Below are 13,404 nucleotides of genomic sequence, written 5' to 3'. Positions count from 1 at the left end.
AGACACGTACCCTCCCTTTCTCCACCTCCCGGGTGGTCATCACAATGATGCGTGATTTTTCCTGCCACACCATCTGCCAGAAGTCGTTGACGGTGGCATCCAAGCAGCCCTGGCTTGCGATGTATGTCTTGGTGAATTCATCTGGGCTGATCAGCTGGTTCTACAGAGGGGCAAATGGACAAGGGAAGGACAGGGGTTACAGGAACCAGGAGTCCAGTGCCCCTTTCCCTGCCCCCCCTCCTCAAGACATGGCAGCATTTCTGGAGGCTCACCTTGATGTAGTTGGCATTGATATAATCTGCTCCGGGGATATTTGGGTCCCTGCCTTGTAGGATGACTCGAGAATGATCAACTAGGGAGGCAAGGAAGGGGTTAACACAACAGTGAGGTATTCAGACATTGGTCCCACATGTAGCCCACTCTCTATACTCCAGATCAATCCAATGGGCCCATCAAACCCTGTTTCCCCACCATCCCTCATACTAGATCAGACCCAGTGCCCCGCACTTACCCTCTGAGCCGGATCAACCCAATGAGCCCGTCTATCCAGATGTGCGCGCACACACCCCCACAAGGCCATGCAGAGGAGGCAATATCTCTCACTAAATCCTTTATGGCCTTAAATACCCAGTCAGGGGCCCCTTGTAGCTCATCCCCACGGGACGGCAAATAAACCCCAGCCAGGTTGAGACTTCCTCTGGGGTAACTTTAGGCAGGGCTCTGTGTGGCAAGCCTTCCCGCTCAGGCAAGAACATGCAGCCCCTTGATCTTTTCCTGATGGGAGGGCAGGACTCACAGGGCAAGATGTTCTTATACCGGTTCTTTCCCTTGTTCTCAGGTCTCTGCCCCTCATGCCGATCATACAGGTGCTTGGCCTCCTGTTTCTGCAGGCTCTGAAAGGGGAAGGGTAATCGTTACGGCAGAGCAACGTGCTGTGATTGTGGGGGGAGCACTGAGGGGAATGGGAGCACACAGAGTAAAGATGGTCCAGTAGCTAGGGCAGTAGCCTAGGAGGCTCGTGAGAGCTGGGTTCACTTCCCTGCTCTGCACAGCCTTCCTGAGTCTCAGTTCCCCAGCCGCAAAATGGGGCTAATACCCTGCCCTAGCTCACAGGGGTATGGGGATGATAAATTAATTGAAAAGCGTGAGATGCTCAGATTCTGTGGTAATAGGGGCCAGGTACAGAGATGACATTACATAGAGATTAATCCATTAATGGAGAAGGGAAAGAGAATGAGATTGGGAGCAGGGTTTCCCAGAAGGACATGGAGACAGTTACAACACAATCACTTACATCAAACTCCTCCCAGAATCCAGCCTTGGCTGTTTCCTCAGCCAGGCTCTGCTTGTTTAGTTCATGCACTCTGTTCTCAATGTCAGCTGCGTTCACTCTGGTGGCATAATAGGGCTGGGTAAGGAAGAAGGGAAAGGTTTGGTGAGCAAGAGGGATAGAACGGAGCTGGACACATGCTGTAGACAGGGACAGAGGATGAAGCCTCCAAAACTACTCCTGACACAAGGACCCCATTTACCTGTTTCAGGTACACGTAGGATCCGGACACCTCCTCAATTCCAGTCTTCTTGAAATGCTCCACTAGGTCTGCCAAGCTGTCAAACATCTCAGCACCTCCGACTGTGTATCTCCCATTCTGGAGAGAGTAAAGCTGTGTTATTCACATCCCCTAATGGACCCACTGCTTCCCATGGTATATCTTACAACCAGTGCCACAGGAGATTGTTACACTGGGACATGAAGCCCTGGGTAGGTCTTGCCCTGTTGAGTTTGAAGCGCTGCATCTCATGTGGTATGTGTCACACCCTCCTGGCATGATGGACAACTGAGAGCTTGTTCTGATGACATCAAACTTGTAAGCTGGTGAGCTGACCCTAGGTGTCCTGCTGCATGGAAACCCAGAGAAGTCAACTTCCCCCCATTTCTTGTTTAAGGTCAGTTGTTTTGTTTCCCCATAATTCACCTGCATACACTCTCCACTGTCCCAAACCCACCCATGTTAGAATCATAGAAGATTAGGGTTGGAAGAGACCTCAGAAAGTCACCTAGTCCAATCCCCTGCTCAAAGCATCCTCAAAGCAGGATTATGGTATGGAGTGAGAGAAGACCTAGTAAATGTGTGGGTTGATCAGGCTAGGCTTAGGGACCTCAACAAGGTCTCCTCTCCTGCTTGTAGCTCCTCAGCTTCTCATCACAGCTCAGTAGTTCATTTCTGGAACTCCCTATGAAGTTTGAAGAACCCCACAGAGCCAAGGAGACCAGAAACAACTGACCTTTCTTCTCTCCGCTGTCTTCCTCTTTGGCCTCCGTGTCACACTTTGTTCCCTGTCCCAGGTGCATAACTGCCTGGTTCAGTCTCCAGATTCTCCTCTCCTTCAATCTCACAGGCCAGCACCTTACGCTGGCCTTTGAGGCTCTGCACATCTCTGCTCCCTCCAATGTAGGAGCTCCCATTGCTACCAAGCTCCCTTCCGGTCTTCCTGCCACTTGTGTCTGCACTAGACTCCTCCCTCATCCTGGATGCAGCAAAATCAACAATCCCACGCAGCCACTGGTCAGACCAGGCAAGGACTAAGGAACCCGACAGTAGGCAGCCCAGCCCTTAGCATGGATTTCATATACATTATTGGATACAAAAACATTCCAGCAGTTTCCATATCTTCCTGTTGATAGAATAGATCAAACAGCTGCCACAGATAAATGTTTCCTTTCCTCACTCTGCTTGCTCCCTTCCCTGCACCCTGCCCCATCCCTCTCACCTCACACATGATCTTGACATGGGTGACCTTAAGCCGTGCCCCAGGGGTGCCAGCAGCCCCAGTTGGTGGGGCCTCAGGCCCAGCTTTGAGTTGGTCAGTCAGGACAGACAGGACAAAGTCACCAGGTTTGCTGAGGCTCTCACGCACCAGGAAAGTCCAAGGGGTGGCCTTGGACTGGAGAAGAGACTCAGCTGCTGGGCCAGATAGATGCCCATGGTACCACCTGGGAGAAAATGGGACAGGGTCAGACAAGAGCGGGGGGGGGGGGGGGGGGGGGCAGAGGGAAGCCAAGTGAGGGACAGGACCTGGGGCACATGGCGATGGGGGAAAGAAGTGGAGGGAACAAGAGTTAGAGGGGAGAAGAGTGGAAGGTGCCTGTAGCTGAGCGAAGCCAGGAGGGACAGTACCTGAGGAGCGCCAAGGTGGATGGGGCCTGGGACAGAAGGGACAGGTGAGCCAGGGGCAGGGAGCCCAAGGAAAGCTAAGTGGAAGACAGGTTTAATAACTGTGAGACGCTGTGGGGGTAGAGAGATGTTAAGAGCTGTATGTTCTGGCCCAGAACAAAGCAGGGGTCACTACCCAGTGACTAACTGCAGGGCACAGCCGGGGTCAGTATCCAGTGATGTAAGTAGCTACAGTTACAATTCCCCCTTTATTTGGAAAATCAAATGAAACATAATACAAATGCCCAACCAGTACAGCCAGTTTAATATCACACACACACAGATGGGATGTCTAAATTGCCTGATCTGGGTAAATAACCTGCACCCCCTGACAAAGGAGAAGGTTATTCTGACTCTGATTGGACATGTGTCATCTCTGAAGCTTGATGGCTTTCAGATCACACAGCCACTTCCTGTTCCCAGAACAGGTCCTTTGGCAGGGATCTCTTTGGCCATTGAGGTAGGTCTGTCTGTGTTCACTACTCTTGGTAGTTTTCATTGTCAGTCACTAGGCACATGTGTTACTTCTCCCATTGCACAAGCCTTCTCAGTAGCATTCTACGTGTCCACTAGATACAGAGCGCCAATGGAAACTCCTTGGGTTTGTCTACATGTCTTCTGTTCCTCCTGTAAGACTGACCCTCAGGAGAGGCTATGACACAACCTCTCGGTGAGTGGTGCAGCTGTTGACAAGGTTTCCAGCCCCTTCCTGTTTGGAATTAACATTCTCTCCCACTTGCAATGGGGTGACTCCAGCATTCTTGTCAATTTTCTTCTATTGCAGTTTCTTGCTCTTTGGTAAGCACTCCAGGGTCACTGGTCTCTGGCTAAGGAAGTCTATTAGCTGGTGACACTAAGGTTTGTGTCCTGCTGCCCATGGGTCTCTGAACTGGGGACTCTAAGAAAGCCTGTGAGGTGAGTTGTGATAGACTCATAAAGCTAAATAGGGATTCTGTGAATCTGCCACGACCCTTTTTAATTTTGATTCTCGAGTTCTTTGCTATTTGTACCAACACTTCTGCTAAATGACTACATTTGAGTGCACGTAAGGGCGTGGCATGCAGTGCGGAACTGATACATTAATGCGGAGAGCAGAAATGAGCCACTCGTGAATTGTGGGCCATTCTCTGCTACTAACACATCTGGAATCCCCTGGTGAGCTCAGTGCTTCATAATGGTTATTCCCTTCTACTCAGCATGGTCTGCAACAGCTCAGTCTTCTAAGAAGCTGAGTACTTGCTCACTAATAAGAGGTTCTTATTAGTTATAGTAGAGCTAGATCTACCCTAGACCCAGGGTGATCATGTATCTCGTGATGTCAGCCATCCCTTTGTATTTGGCTTCCTCTATTCACAGAGGTATCTTATTTAAATTTTATTACCTTTGTGGCAGCATTCTTGTGTGGCTGGACAAGGTAACCTCCAACTCTCTTTTGCATTCTTAGTACCCAGCTGGAGGCCATGGATTATGATCAGTACTTCTCACTTCATGCTGTGTTGTATTACGACACAACATCCTCTGTACAGGGTCCCATCATCAGCAATTTCCTCTTGATGTTCCCAGTCAGATTGGAGGTCCCTGGACTGCTCCTCTCGACCATCCAGCTAGAAGGACTTCCTCAGCTGTTGTGAGCTGGGGTTGTTTGTGTTTTCTTATTTGAATTTGTCAAATTTTCTTTCAGAAGCAGTTGGTTTTACTTCAAATCCTCTTCCTGAGGCCACTGTTCCCAGGCATGTTTGATATGGCAATGAGCTCCTCACCTCCTCTTTCGCATTTAATCAGTGCTGTGGCAATTTCATGCTCCTGTTCTGAAGTCCAGGCTGTGCTTCAGTGGTTGCTGTAACTACCTTGTGAACCAGTGGTTGTTTCTACCTTGAACAGATTCATAAAACTACTCACAAACCAAAGCGATTCCCAACATTTCTTCTTTGTCTGAGCATCGGGCTGTGGTGACTTAGTAAAAGCACACGCTACCGGCTGATCATTTTGCATGTCAGCTTAGGGGCAGAGGGAGCTGTTTGGAGAGGAAGAAATGGCTATGTGATTAGCAAGCCATCGAGGTTCAGTTTGTGATTTACACACCCACTAACACTGAAGTAAATGGCTGTGGACCTTGGCTGTCACATAACAGTGATATATAAACCCTCTTTCACCCTGACCTTGATCACGTGAATGGGGCCAGGCAATGAAGAAAGCCTCATTATGCCTTACAAGAGCTGGCCTGTCTTCAGATACCTAGGGCAGGCTCCTCCCAGCCTGGGGTTCTGGGGGGGGGCAGCCCTTCCTGCCAGGGCGAGGGGCTCTTTTTGCCCTGTCTCACTGCAGGGCTGGGCCTCTATTCTCCCCCTCTGCAGAGAGGAAATAGTTAATCCCCCTGTGGCCCAGCTCAGGGAAGACACGTGATGGAAAATCTCTCAGGGAGAGAGTGAGAAAAGGAGCTTTCGTAAGAGCTGGGGGGAGAGAAGTTTCCAACCGCAATAGTAAGGGAGGAAGCTGCAGAGCCCCAGCCCAAGCCAACGGCCCTGACTGGAGCAGAGAAAACGCTGAGGGACACACGTGCTGCGCCCCACACAGGACCACAACCCTGCCCCAGGGCGAGGGGCACCGCTGTGGAACAGCTACCCACCGCCAGGGGGCTGAGAGCACAACACAGTGCAAACCACCTGATTTGATTTAGGAACACAGTGCCAAAGACATATGCAAATAGGGGAGGGGAGGGAGACCAAGTGGGGACTGGAATAGCATGGACTGAGAGGTCCATCAGCAGGATGCCCAGCACTGGAATAGCAGTGGGGGTTGCAGGGCAGAACTGAGGGGCAGAGTCAGAGCTGTGTGGGGAGCCCAGCCTGGAATAGCAGGAGGCTGCAGGGCAAGACTGAGGGGCATTGGCAGAGCTGTGTGGGGAGCCCAGGACTGGAATAGCAGGCGGCTCCAGGGCAGGAGTGAGGGGCATTGGCAGAGCTGTGTGGGGAGGCCAGCACTGGAATAGCATGGGGGCTGCAGGGCAGGACTGAGGGGCATTGGGTCATACACTGGATTGAGGCCTCTTCTTGTAACTAGCATCACAATTTTCACTTTTAGCAACAAGATTTAAATAGCAAAACCGATGAGACAGCGGAAGTCAAAGTTGCCAAATATAAGCAGGGCCCACATTGAAATTTCACAGACTTGCGTGCAAAGGAGCAGAGAGGGGGGCATTTTATAGTTAGTTAGTTCTGGAGTTGGGGCTGGGCTATGCTTTCAGTCCCAGACAGTCTGGTACCAAAACTGTGTTCAGGGGGGTGAAGAGGGGCATACCACGGGACTAGCCCCTCAGTCTCCAGGTGTGCAGGGCGAGGCTGTGGAGTTGGGCATTAGCTCCTCAGTAAAAGACTCATAGTTGCTCTGCTTACTCCATACCTCTCTGTAGTGGGATCGGAACAATTCAGTGGATACCTCAGGTCTATTACAGTCCCATCTTTATCCTGTAGTGAACCCTGCTGCTGTGTGTAGTACTCCACCAGTTCAGACAGCGTGGCAAACTTCTCCCCTCCATAGAGATCATAATAATCCCCGGTGTTCTGGATACGAATGTGGGTCACTTGATCACCTACCCTGAGGGAAGAGGCAGAGAGGAGTCTGGTGAAGTACAGGAGAGGGTCAGGAAAAGGGGAAGGGAAAGTAAAGTCCCTTCCAGGACGGACTGCAGGGGCAATGGGGCCAGGAAGTAGGGATGGAGGGTGGGTCAGACAATGATGCCACTCGGGTATCTTTTGGGCAGAGGGCAGGATGAAGGGAGGGAGCGATGGGGCTGGAAAACACAGCCTCTTATATATCCTGGGGATGGTATTGGTAAACAGGGGAAGAAGCAGAGAGCAAAGCATCCACATATCCCTGGGATGGCGACAATGTGGCAGGATGGCGTCTGAGTTACCCACCTGACAGAGAGGGAGAAATCTCCCTGATTCTTTCGACTGGGTCTAGCCAAGAAGCTTCCATGAACTCCTCGTCCCTTGAGTAAGGCCTCAGCTTGCAGTCCACTCAGGTCCCGGTGGAACCACCTAGGGGAGAGTAGAAAAGAGTGAATGGTGTCAGACAGAGGGTATACAGCCATATCTCTATGAGGGGTTCATACAGTGAGCAGAGTGGTCCCCCGAAAAGGATCCCAACCCTTGAGGGGGTCATAGAACAGATGGCCTGGGAAGGTCCTCTGTCACACACCCCTGGGATATGATCCCAGCCCATCCCCAGAAAAGGACTGTACTGGGGGGGGAGGGGGCAGAGCAAGTGAGATGATTCCCCAACACCTGTCCCACCCCCACCACCTTCTCAGCACCGCTCTTACCTCACCATCGTCGAGGGAGAGCAGCCAAGGGGCTGGGTAGCTACAATCAAAGGAACTTGAAAAACGTAAAGAAAGGCGCTTTTAACGCTGGCAAGAAAAGGGAAGTAAGCGTCTGCTGTCTCCGCTCGACTCCCTAATGCTGAGTTCCCGATGCGTTACTCTGGCCATCTACCTCTCCAGTGTCCCCCTCTCTCAGTCCATCTTCCTCTCTCTGACTCTGCCTCCCCTTCTCACTCACTCTCTCCCTGTGGCAGGGCACAAACAGAAGCAAGGCAAGTGCGTGGCTCAGATAGCGCACAACTCAGGGAACAGGAAGCGTCGCTGAGCCATCAGCTCCTCAGCCCTGAGCTGCTTTGCACAAACTTCTGCTTCTCCTTTTGGCTTTTTTCCCCCCTCCCTTTTTCTTCTCAGTTATTCTTGGTGTGTTCCCTGCCTACCCACAGTGGGGTTACTTTGGTGACCTCGTCTGTGGCCCTGTCTACACTCACGCATTTGGGCTTTGTAACTCCCTTCCCCACCAACATGTCAGTAACAGACTTACACCAAATACACACAGCTTCTTGCAATGGTGCAGAGCAGATCATAGCAACTTGTACAGGGTCACTGCACAGCTGCCACGGCCAATGCAGACCGCAAATGCTGGCCCAGCAGCTGCAGTGGTGCAATTAGTCCCAACCCACAATGTCTGTTGGCACCAGGTAAACCACTCCATGGAGGTCGGAAAGCAGCTGAGACTATACTCAGCTATTCTGAACTATCTAGCTGAGCTTGAAAGAAAGTACCCTCCCAACACTCTTGCAAGGTAGGGAAGTATTATTCCCATTTTACAGATGGGGAACTGAGGCACAGGGTAGATGAAGTGACTTGCCCAAAGAGACTGAGGCAGAGCCAGGCAATTGACCCCAGGTCTCCCAAATTTCAGTCCAGTGCTCTAACCACAAGACCATCCTTCCTTGTTCTCCCTGCCCTTGACCATCCTTTTGGGATGTGCCTCAGAGATAAAGAGCATCAGTGGATCAGCCAGGGTTGGGGCTACCCAGGTTACTGTTCAGAATGCAGCACATATACCTACACAACCAAATTGCATATGCATCACCTGGTGCACGCAACATGGGGCCTGCAGAGTCCACATACAGCATATTAAGGCCAAAGTAGCTGAACTGGAGATGCAGAGAGAAATATTAATAGCTATGGCATATAGGGATGTTACAGAGCAGTCCCACTTCAGAACTGACTTTCCCAAGACTCCATTTGAGGGGCAGAAGTGGAGAACTAGGGGGTCAAAGAGATGGGATCCATCTTCCAACAGAGATAGAGGAGGCTGGTCTTTCCTCCTCACCACAAGAAGGGTGCTCCAGGAGATGGGGATACAGATGTGAGATGTACACAGGCTGAGTGTTTTGTGGAGATCTGATCATTAGACTATTGATAATTGGTGACTATAAGAACTGTTCAGCTACAAAGGTGGCAGATCCTACACATCTAGACAGACTACTAGTGGTGGCTAAGGAGGAGCCTGTGGTACACTCTGAAACTGATGACACGGGGAAGTGTAGGAGAGAAGTCCTGGAAGCTAAATTTAGATTGCTAGAAAGAATGCTTAGTTCCAGGGGCTTTGCAGCTTTGAACGCTTCCAGTTCCATACAAAAGACCAGTTAGGTCAGGGGAACTTCAGAATCTCAACATATGGCTACGAACTAATGTTAAGAAGAGGGATTTACATTTAACAGGCACAGGAATTTGATGGGGGGCAGGGGGAGGGAGAGAATTTATACAAAGAATGGTCAGCAACTTAGTCAAGGTAGAACTAGATTACCGGCACAGAAAAATAAAGTTTATGGAACTGTTTCAACTAGGACTGGGCAGCAGCCAATAGGTGCTAAGGAGCACTCAGGTTAGACAAAGACATCTTGTTAGAGATGTCAATGATTCAAAAGCATCACTGTCCAGTAAAGAGTAGGCAGAAATTACAGCTCCACTGTAGCAGGGGCAGGTTTAGATCACAGAGATAAATTCTGATTGTCACAAGGGTATCAGAATAAGGAGTTAAACAGCAATAGGCACTTGGGCAAAAATAAAACTCACCAGATGAGCTGCTAACAAGAATATGCACTCTCATTAAAATCAGCAACTATACTGGAGGGTAGCAAATGTACCAATCCTTGAAAAAAGGCACTAAGAGTGACCATGGGAATTATAGACTAGAGAGTCTTACTTATGTACCAGGAAAATTGGCTGAAACGATGATTAAAAATAGCATTATAAACCAACCCTCTGTGTGAACATAACAAACAGGGACAAGCATCACAGCTTCTGCAAAGGAACATCTATTATAATTCCTTGAATTTATCAATAAAATAGTGGATTAAGGAAAACTGGCTGAAGTAGCTTTCAAAAAACTTTTATTAAAGGCCCTCGCAAGAGGCTGCTAAGAAAAGCAAGTAGCATGGGGTGAGAGCTGAAATTCTGTCATCCTACATCTTATTGGATTCTAAATTAACTGGAACCTGGGTGTCCTTGTGGAGGTTCAATGAAACATTTGCTTAACGGGCAGTAGCCATCAAAGAAAGCAACTGAAGACTGTCAGCATTGTGCTAGGCAATGCATTCATATTAGACACAGAGATAGCCTCTGCCTCAAAGAGCCTACAGTCTAAATAGACAAAACAAAGGCTGCAGCTGTCACTTCCTACAGTGACAGAAGGATTTTTTTTGTCAGTGTAGTAAATTCATCTGTCTTAAAATGCTGCAGTGGTGCAGCTGAGCCACTGTAGCGCTTCAGCGAAGACACTACCTATGCCAACAGGAGGTAGCTCTCCTGTCAGCGTATGTACTCCACCTCCCAGAGAGGCGGTAGCTAGGTTGGTGGGAGAATTCTCTGGGGGACCTAGCACTGTCTACACTGGAGATTAGGTTGATTTAACTGTATCGCTCAAGCGGGTGGATTTTTTACACCCCTGAGCAACATAGTTATACCTACACTTGGAAATTTGGTTGACCAGGCCTAAGAGCAGTAAATAGGTGAACAGAAGAATCCTTCTCTCAACCTAGCCATGTCTATTCTGGGGCTTACAACATAACTATGGTGCCCAGGGTGAAAAAATGTTCACACCCCTGCCTGAGCAACATAGCTAGGCTGAGCTAATTTTTAAGGGTAAACCAGGCCAAAGAGTGAGAGGTGAAGAAGCACAGAGAGGAAAGTGACTTGCTCCTGGAAACTTTGCAAGTCAGTGACAGAGCCTGGAACAGAAACCAGGTCTCCTGACTCCACCTGACTATGCTGTCTGTCTAATAATACCGACTTGGATAGTGAAGGTGAATCAGGCACTCCTATGCACTGTTTCTCATAACATATGAGCAAGGGGACTGTCAGTGACATTGAAAGGCAGCTAATGTAATGTAATGTAAAAATGTATCAACAAGGAATCTGTTTTTTAAATACGTGTTATTAGTCTGTGGAATTCAGCACTGCAAACTGCCATACCAAGGGCTTGTATGCAGTGTAGTTGTAGCCATGTCAGTCCCAGGATATTAGAGCAACAAGGCAGGTGAAGTAGTTATCTTTTATTGGACCAACTTCTGTTGGTGAGGCCCTGAAGAAGCACTCTGTGTGGCTCAAAAGCCTGCCTCCCTCAGCAACAGAAGTTAGTCCAATAAAAGATACTACCTTGCCCACCTTGTCTCTCTGATACCATGGGCTTAGCAGGATTCATAAAAAGATTGGACATTTAGATGGATAACAAGAACATCCACATTTACATTAGATAAGAAAAAACAGAGGGATAGTATGTCTCCTGCTTCCGAACATAACCCAACCACTAACTAAGGAAGAAACTTCTCCTGGAAACAAGTTATTGCACAATAAACCAATGGCTTTTCTTCACATTCATCTGAAGTAATTGGCTGTGGCCACTGTCAGAGACAGGAGACTGGACTAGACAGACCAGATCTAGCAGTTGCTATGTTAGTGCTCTGCCTGGTCCCTCCTCCAGAGGAGAAAAGAGAGCGTGGAAGACAGACGGGAATCATAGAATATCAGGATTGGAAGGGACCTCAGGAGGTCATCTAGTCCAACCCCCTGCTCAAAGCAGGACCAATCCCCAACTAAACCATCCCAGCCAGGGCTTTGTCAAGCCTGACCTTAAAAACTTCTAAGGAAGGAGATTCTACCACCTCCCTAGGTAATGCATTCCAGTGTTTCACCACCCTCCTAGTGAAGAAGTTTTTCCTAATATCCAACCTAAACCTCCCCCACTGCAACTTGAGACCATTACTCCTTGTCCTGTCCTCTTCCACCACTGAGAATAGTCTAGATCCATCCTCTCTGGAACCACCTCTCAGGTAGTTGAAAGCAGTGATCAAATCCCCCCTCATTCTTCTCTTCTGCAGACTAAACAATCCCAGTTCCCTCAGCCTCTCCTCATAAGTCACGTTTTCCAGACCCCTAATCATTTTTGTTGCCCTTTGCTGGACTCTCTCCAATTTATCCACATCCTTCTTGTACTGTGGGGCCCAAAACTGGACACAGTACTCCAGATGAGGCCTCACCAATGTCGAATAGAGGGGGACGATCACGTCCCTCGATCTGCTCGCTATGCCCCTACTTATACAATAAGCATTGTATAATAAGAATACAATAAGAAGAATAAGCATTGGAGCTATGCCCCTGTGTTCTTGTACCATGGGCATGGGGGCAGGGAGGGAAAGGAGAGACCTCATTAAAGGTCCTCATTCCATTCTCACTGACAATTCTACAGTGCTAAGGACTTCAATTCCTTGGGTACTGACCATGGCTTAGATGTCAGTCAGGGACAAGTGGCTCAAGCCACGGTGGAGAGGGGCCCCCAGTATGCTGGGCTCCATGACTCTTGTGACACTGTGGAATCCAGACCCTTCTGCAGAATTCAGAATTTCAGTGGCCATTTCAAAACAATTCAGCTGCCAGCCCTTTTGGCGGTATAGGAAGCTTTCTGAAGGTGCCGTCCTGCAGTGCTGTCTGCTGGAATCTGCATAACAAACACTTCTGGTGAGTGTCAGAACTCCTGGGTTCAATTCCCAGCTCCACAAGGGGAGCAGGGCTAATGGTTTAGAGTGGGGAGAGGCCTGGCCTCAGGGGTTCTATTCATGGTTCGGCCTTTGACTTGCCATGGGACATGGGCCAGTCCCTTCCCCATCTGTGCTTGAGTGCAAATAAGCCTTTACTTTTGCTAGGGTGAGCAGTACTGACCCCCCAATACAGCCCTGCTGAATCCCATCACTCCTGCTCCCTTATAGCCTCCTTGCCCACTCCCTCTATGGTCTTCACTTTCCCCATGTCTGCCTCTCACTTATCTATTTCTCCCACCACAGGCTCCTTTGATCAGACCCTAAAGCCAAGACACCCCCTGGAAAAATACACTCACCCACAGGATGGCATCAGGTCCCCAGCCACAGGGATCCCCACTGAGAAGGAAGGAATAAGAGAGGCTCAAGGGGATGGAGTACTGCAGCTCTCAGCCAGAGGATCCTAGTAAAAAGGAGATAAACAATACTGAAGATACCAAGGAGACAGGAAGAATTTCCTGGGAAGGGGGTGCAGGACTGAAGATTGTTACAGACCCATGGAGTGGGGGTAGCACCCAGAGGGAAAGCATGGCTAATTTCATGGGGCCTGGGACAAGATGTTTAACAGACCTGACATTCCTAGATCAGGGCTGGTAAGAGTCCCCTGACTCATGTGCGTCTAATCCAGTCATTAAGGCTCTGAATGCCACTTACCTCTCTCTCCAGCCCTAATATTTCCCCCCGAACATGGGGCAGAGGGAGAAGGAAGAAGCCTGAGATCAGGCAACCGGGCCCAGGACAAAGGGCTTCTGTCTCACCACTT

The 13,404-nt window shown here is 49.4% G+C and overlaps 2 protein-coding genes across 7 annotated transcripts in view; one reads left to right on the top strand and one right to left on the bottom strand.

Moving 5' to 3' along the window:
- Positions 1-5,122, top strand: part of PHB2 (prohibitin 2) — a 27,917-nt gene extending 22,795 nt beyond the window's left edge. The window contains exons 12-13 of the mRNA XM_048821080.2: positions 1,542-1,947; positions 4,897-5,122. The gene's annotated coding sequence lies outside the window, so the exon portion shown is untranslated. The remainder of the gene's footprint in view (positions 1-1,541; positions 1,948-4,896) is intronic.
- Positions 1-13,404, bottom strand: part of PTPN6 (protein tyrosine phosphatase non-receptor type 6) — a 23,779-nt gene extending 10,375 nt beyond the window's left edge. Inside the window, exons 1-11 of one of the 6 annotated variants that reach the window (XM_048820847.2) lie at positions 13,296-13,404; positions 12,941-13,044; positions 12,327-12,544; positions 7,133-7,255; positions 6,615-6,804; positions 2,773-2,995; positions 1,533-1,649; positions 1,295-1,408; positions 797-893; positions 273-352; positions 11-160 (exon numbers count right to left, since the gene is read on the bottom strand). In XM_048820847.2, coding sequence (XP_048676804.1) covers positions 11-160; positions 273-352; positions 797-893; positions 1,295-1,408; positions 1,533-1,649; positions 2,773-2,995; positions 6,615-6,804; positions 7,133-7,193 — 1,032 coding nt within the window. In that variant the 5' untranslated portion in view covers positions 7,194-7,255; positions 12,327-12,544; positions 12,941-13,044; positions 13,296-13,404. Of the gene's footprint in view, positions 1-10; positions 161-272; positions 353-796; positions 894-1,294; positions 1,409-1,532; positions 1,650-2,772; positions 2,996-4,596; positions 4,904-6,614; positions 6,810-7,132; positions 7,256-7,539; positions 7,875-12,326; positions 12,545-12,940; positions 13,045-13,295 lie in introns of those variants that run through there. The other 5 variants (XM_048820790.2, XM_048820828.2, XM_048820839.2 and 2 more) reach the window with 5 other exon arrangements.

This window comes from Caretta caretta, chromosome 1 (genome assembly GCF_965140235.1).
Source record: "Caretta caretta isolate rCarCar2 chromosome 1, rCarCar1.hap1, whole genome shotgun sequence".
NCBI classification, from domain to species: Eukaryota; Metazoa; Chordata; order Testudines; family Cheloniidae; genus Caretta; species Caretta caretta.
The sequence above is the reverse complement of the archived record's forward strand: the minus strand, read 5'-3'. Positions and strand labels throughout refer to the sequence as shown.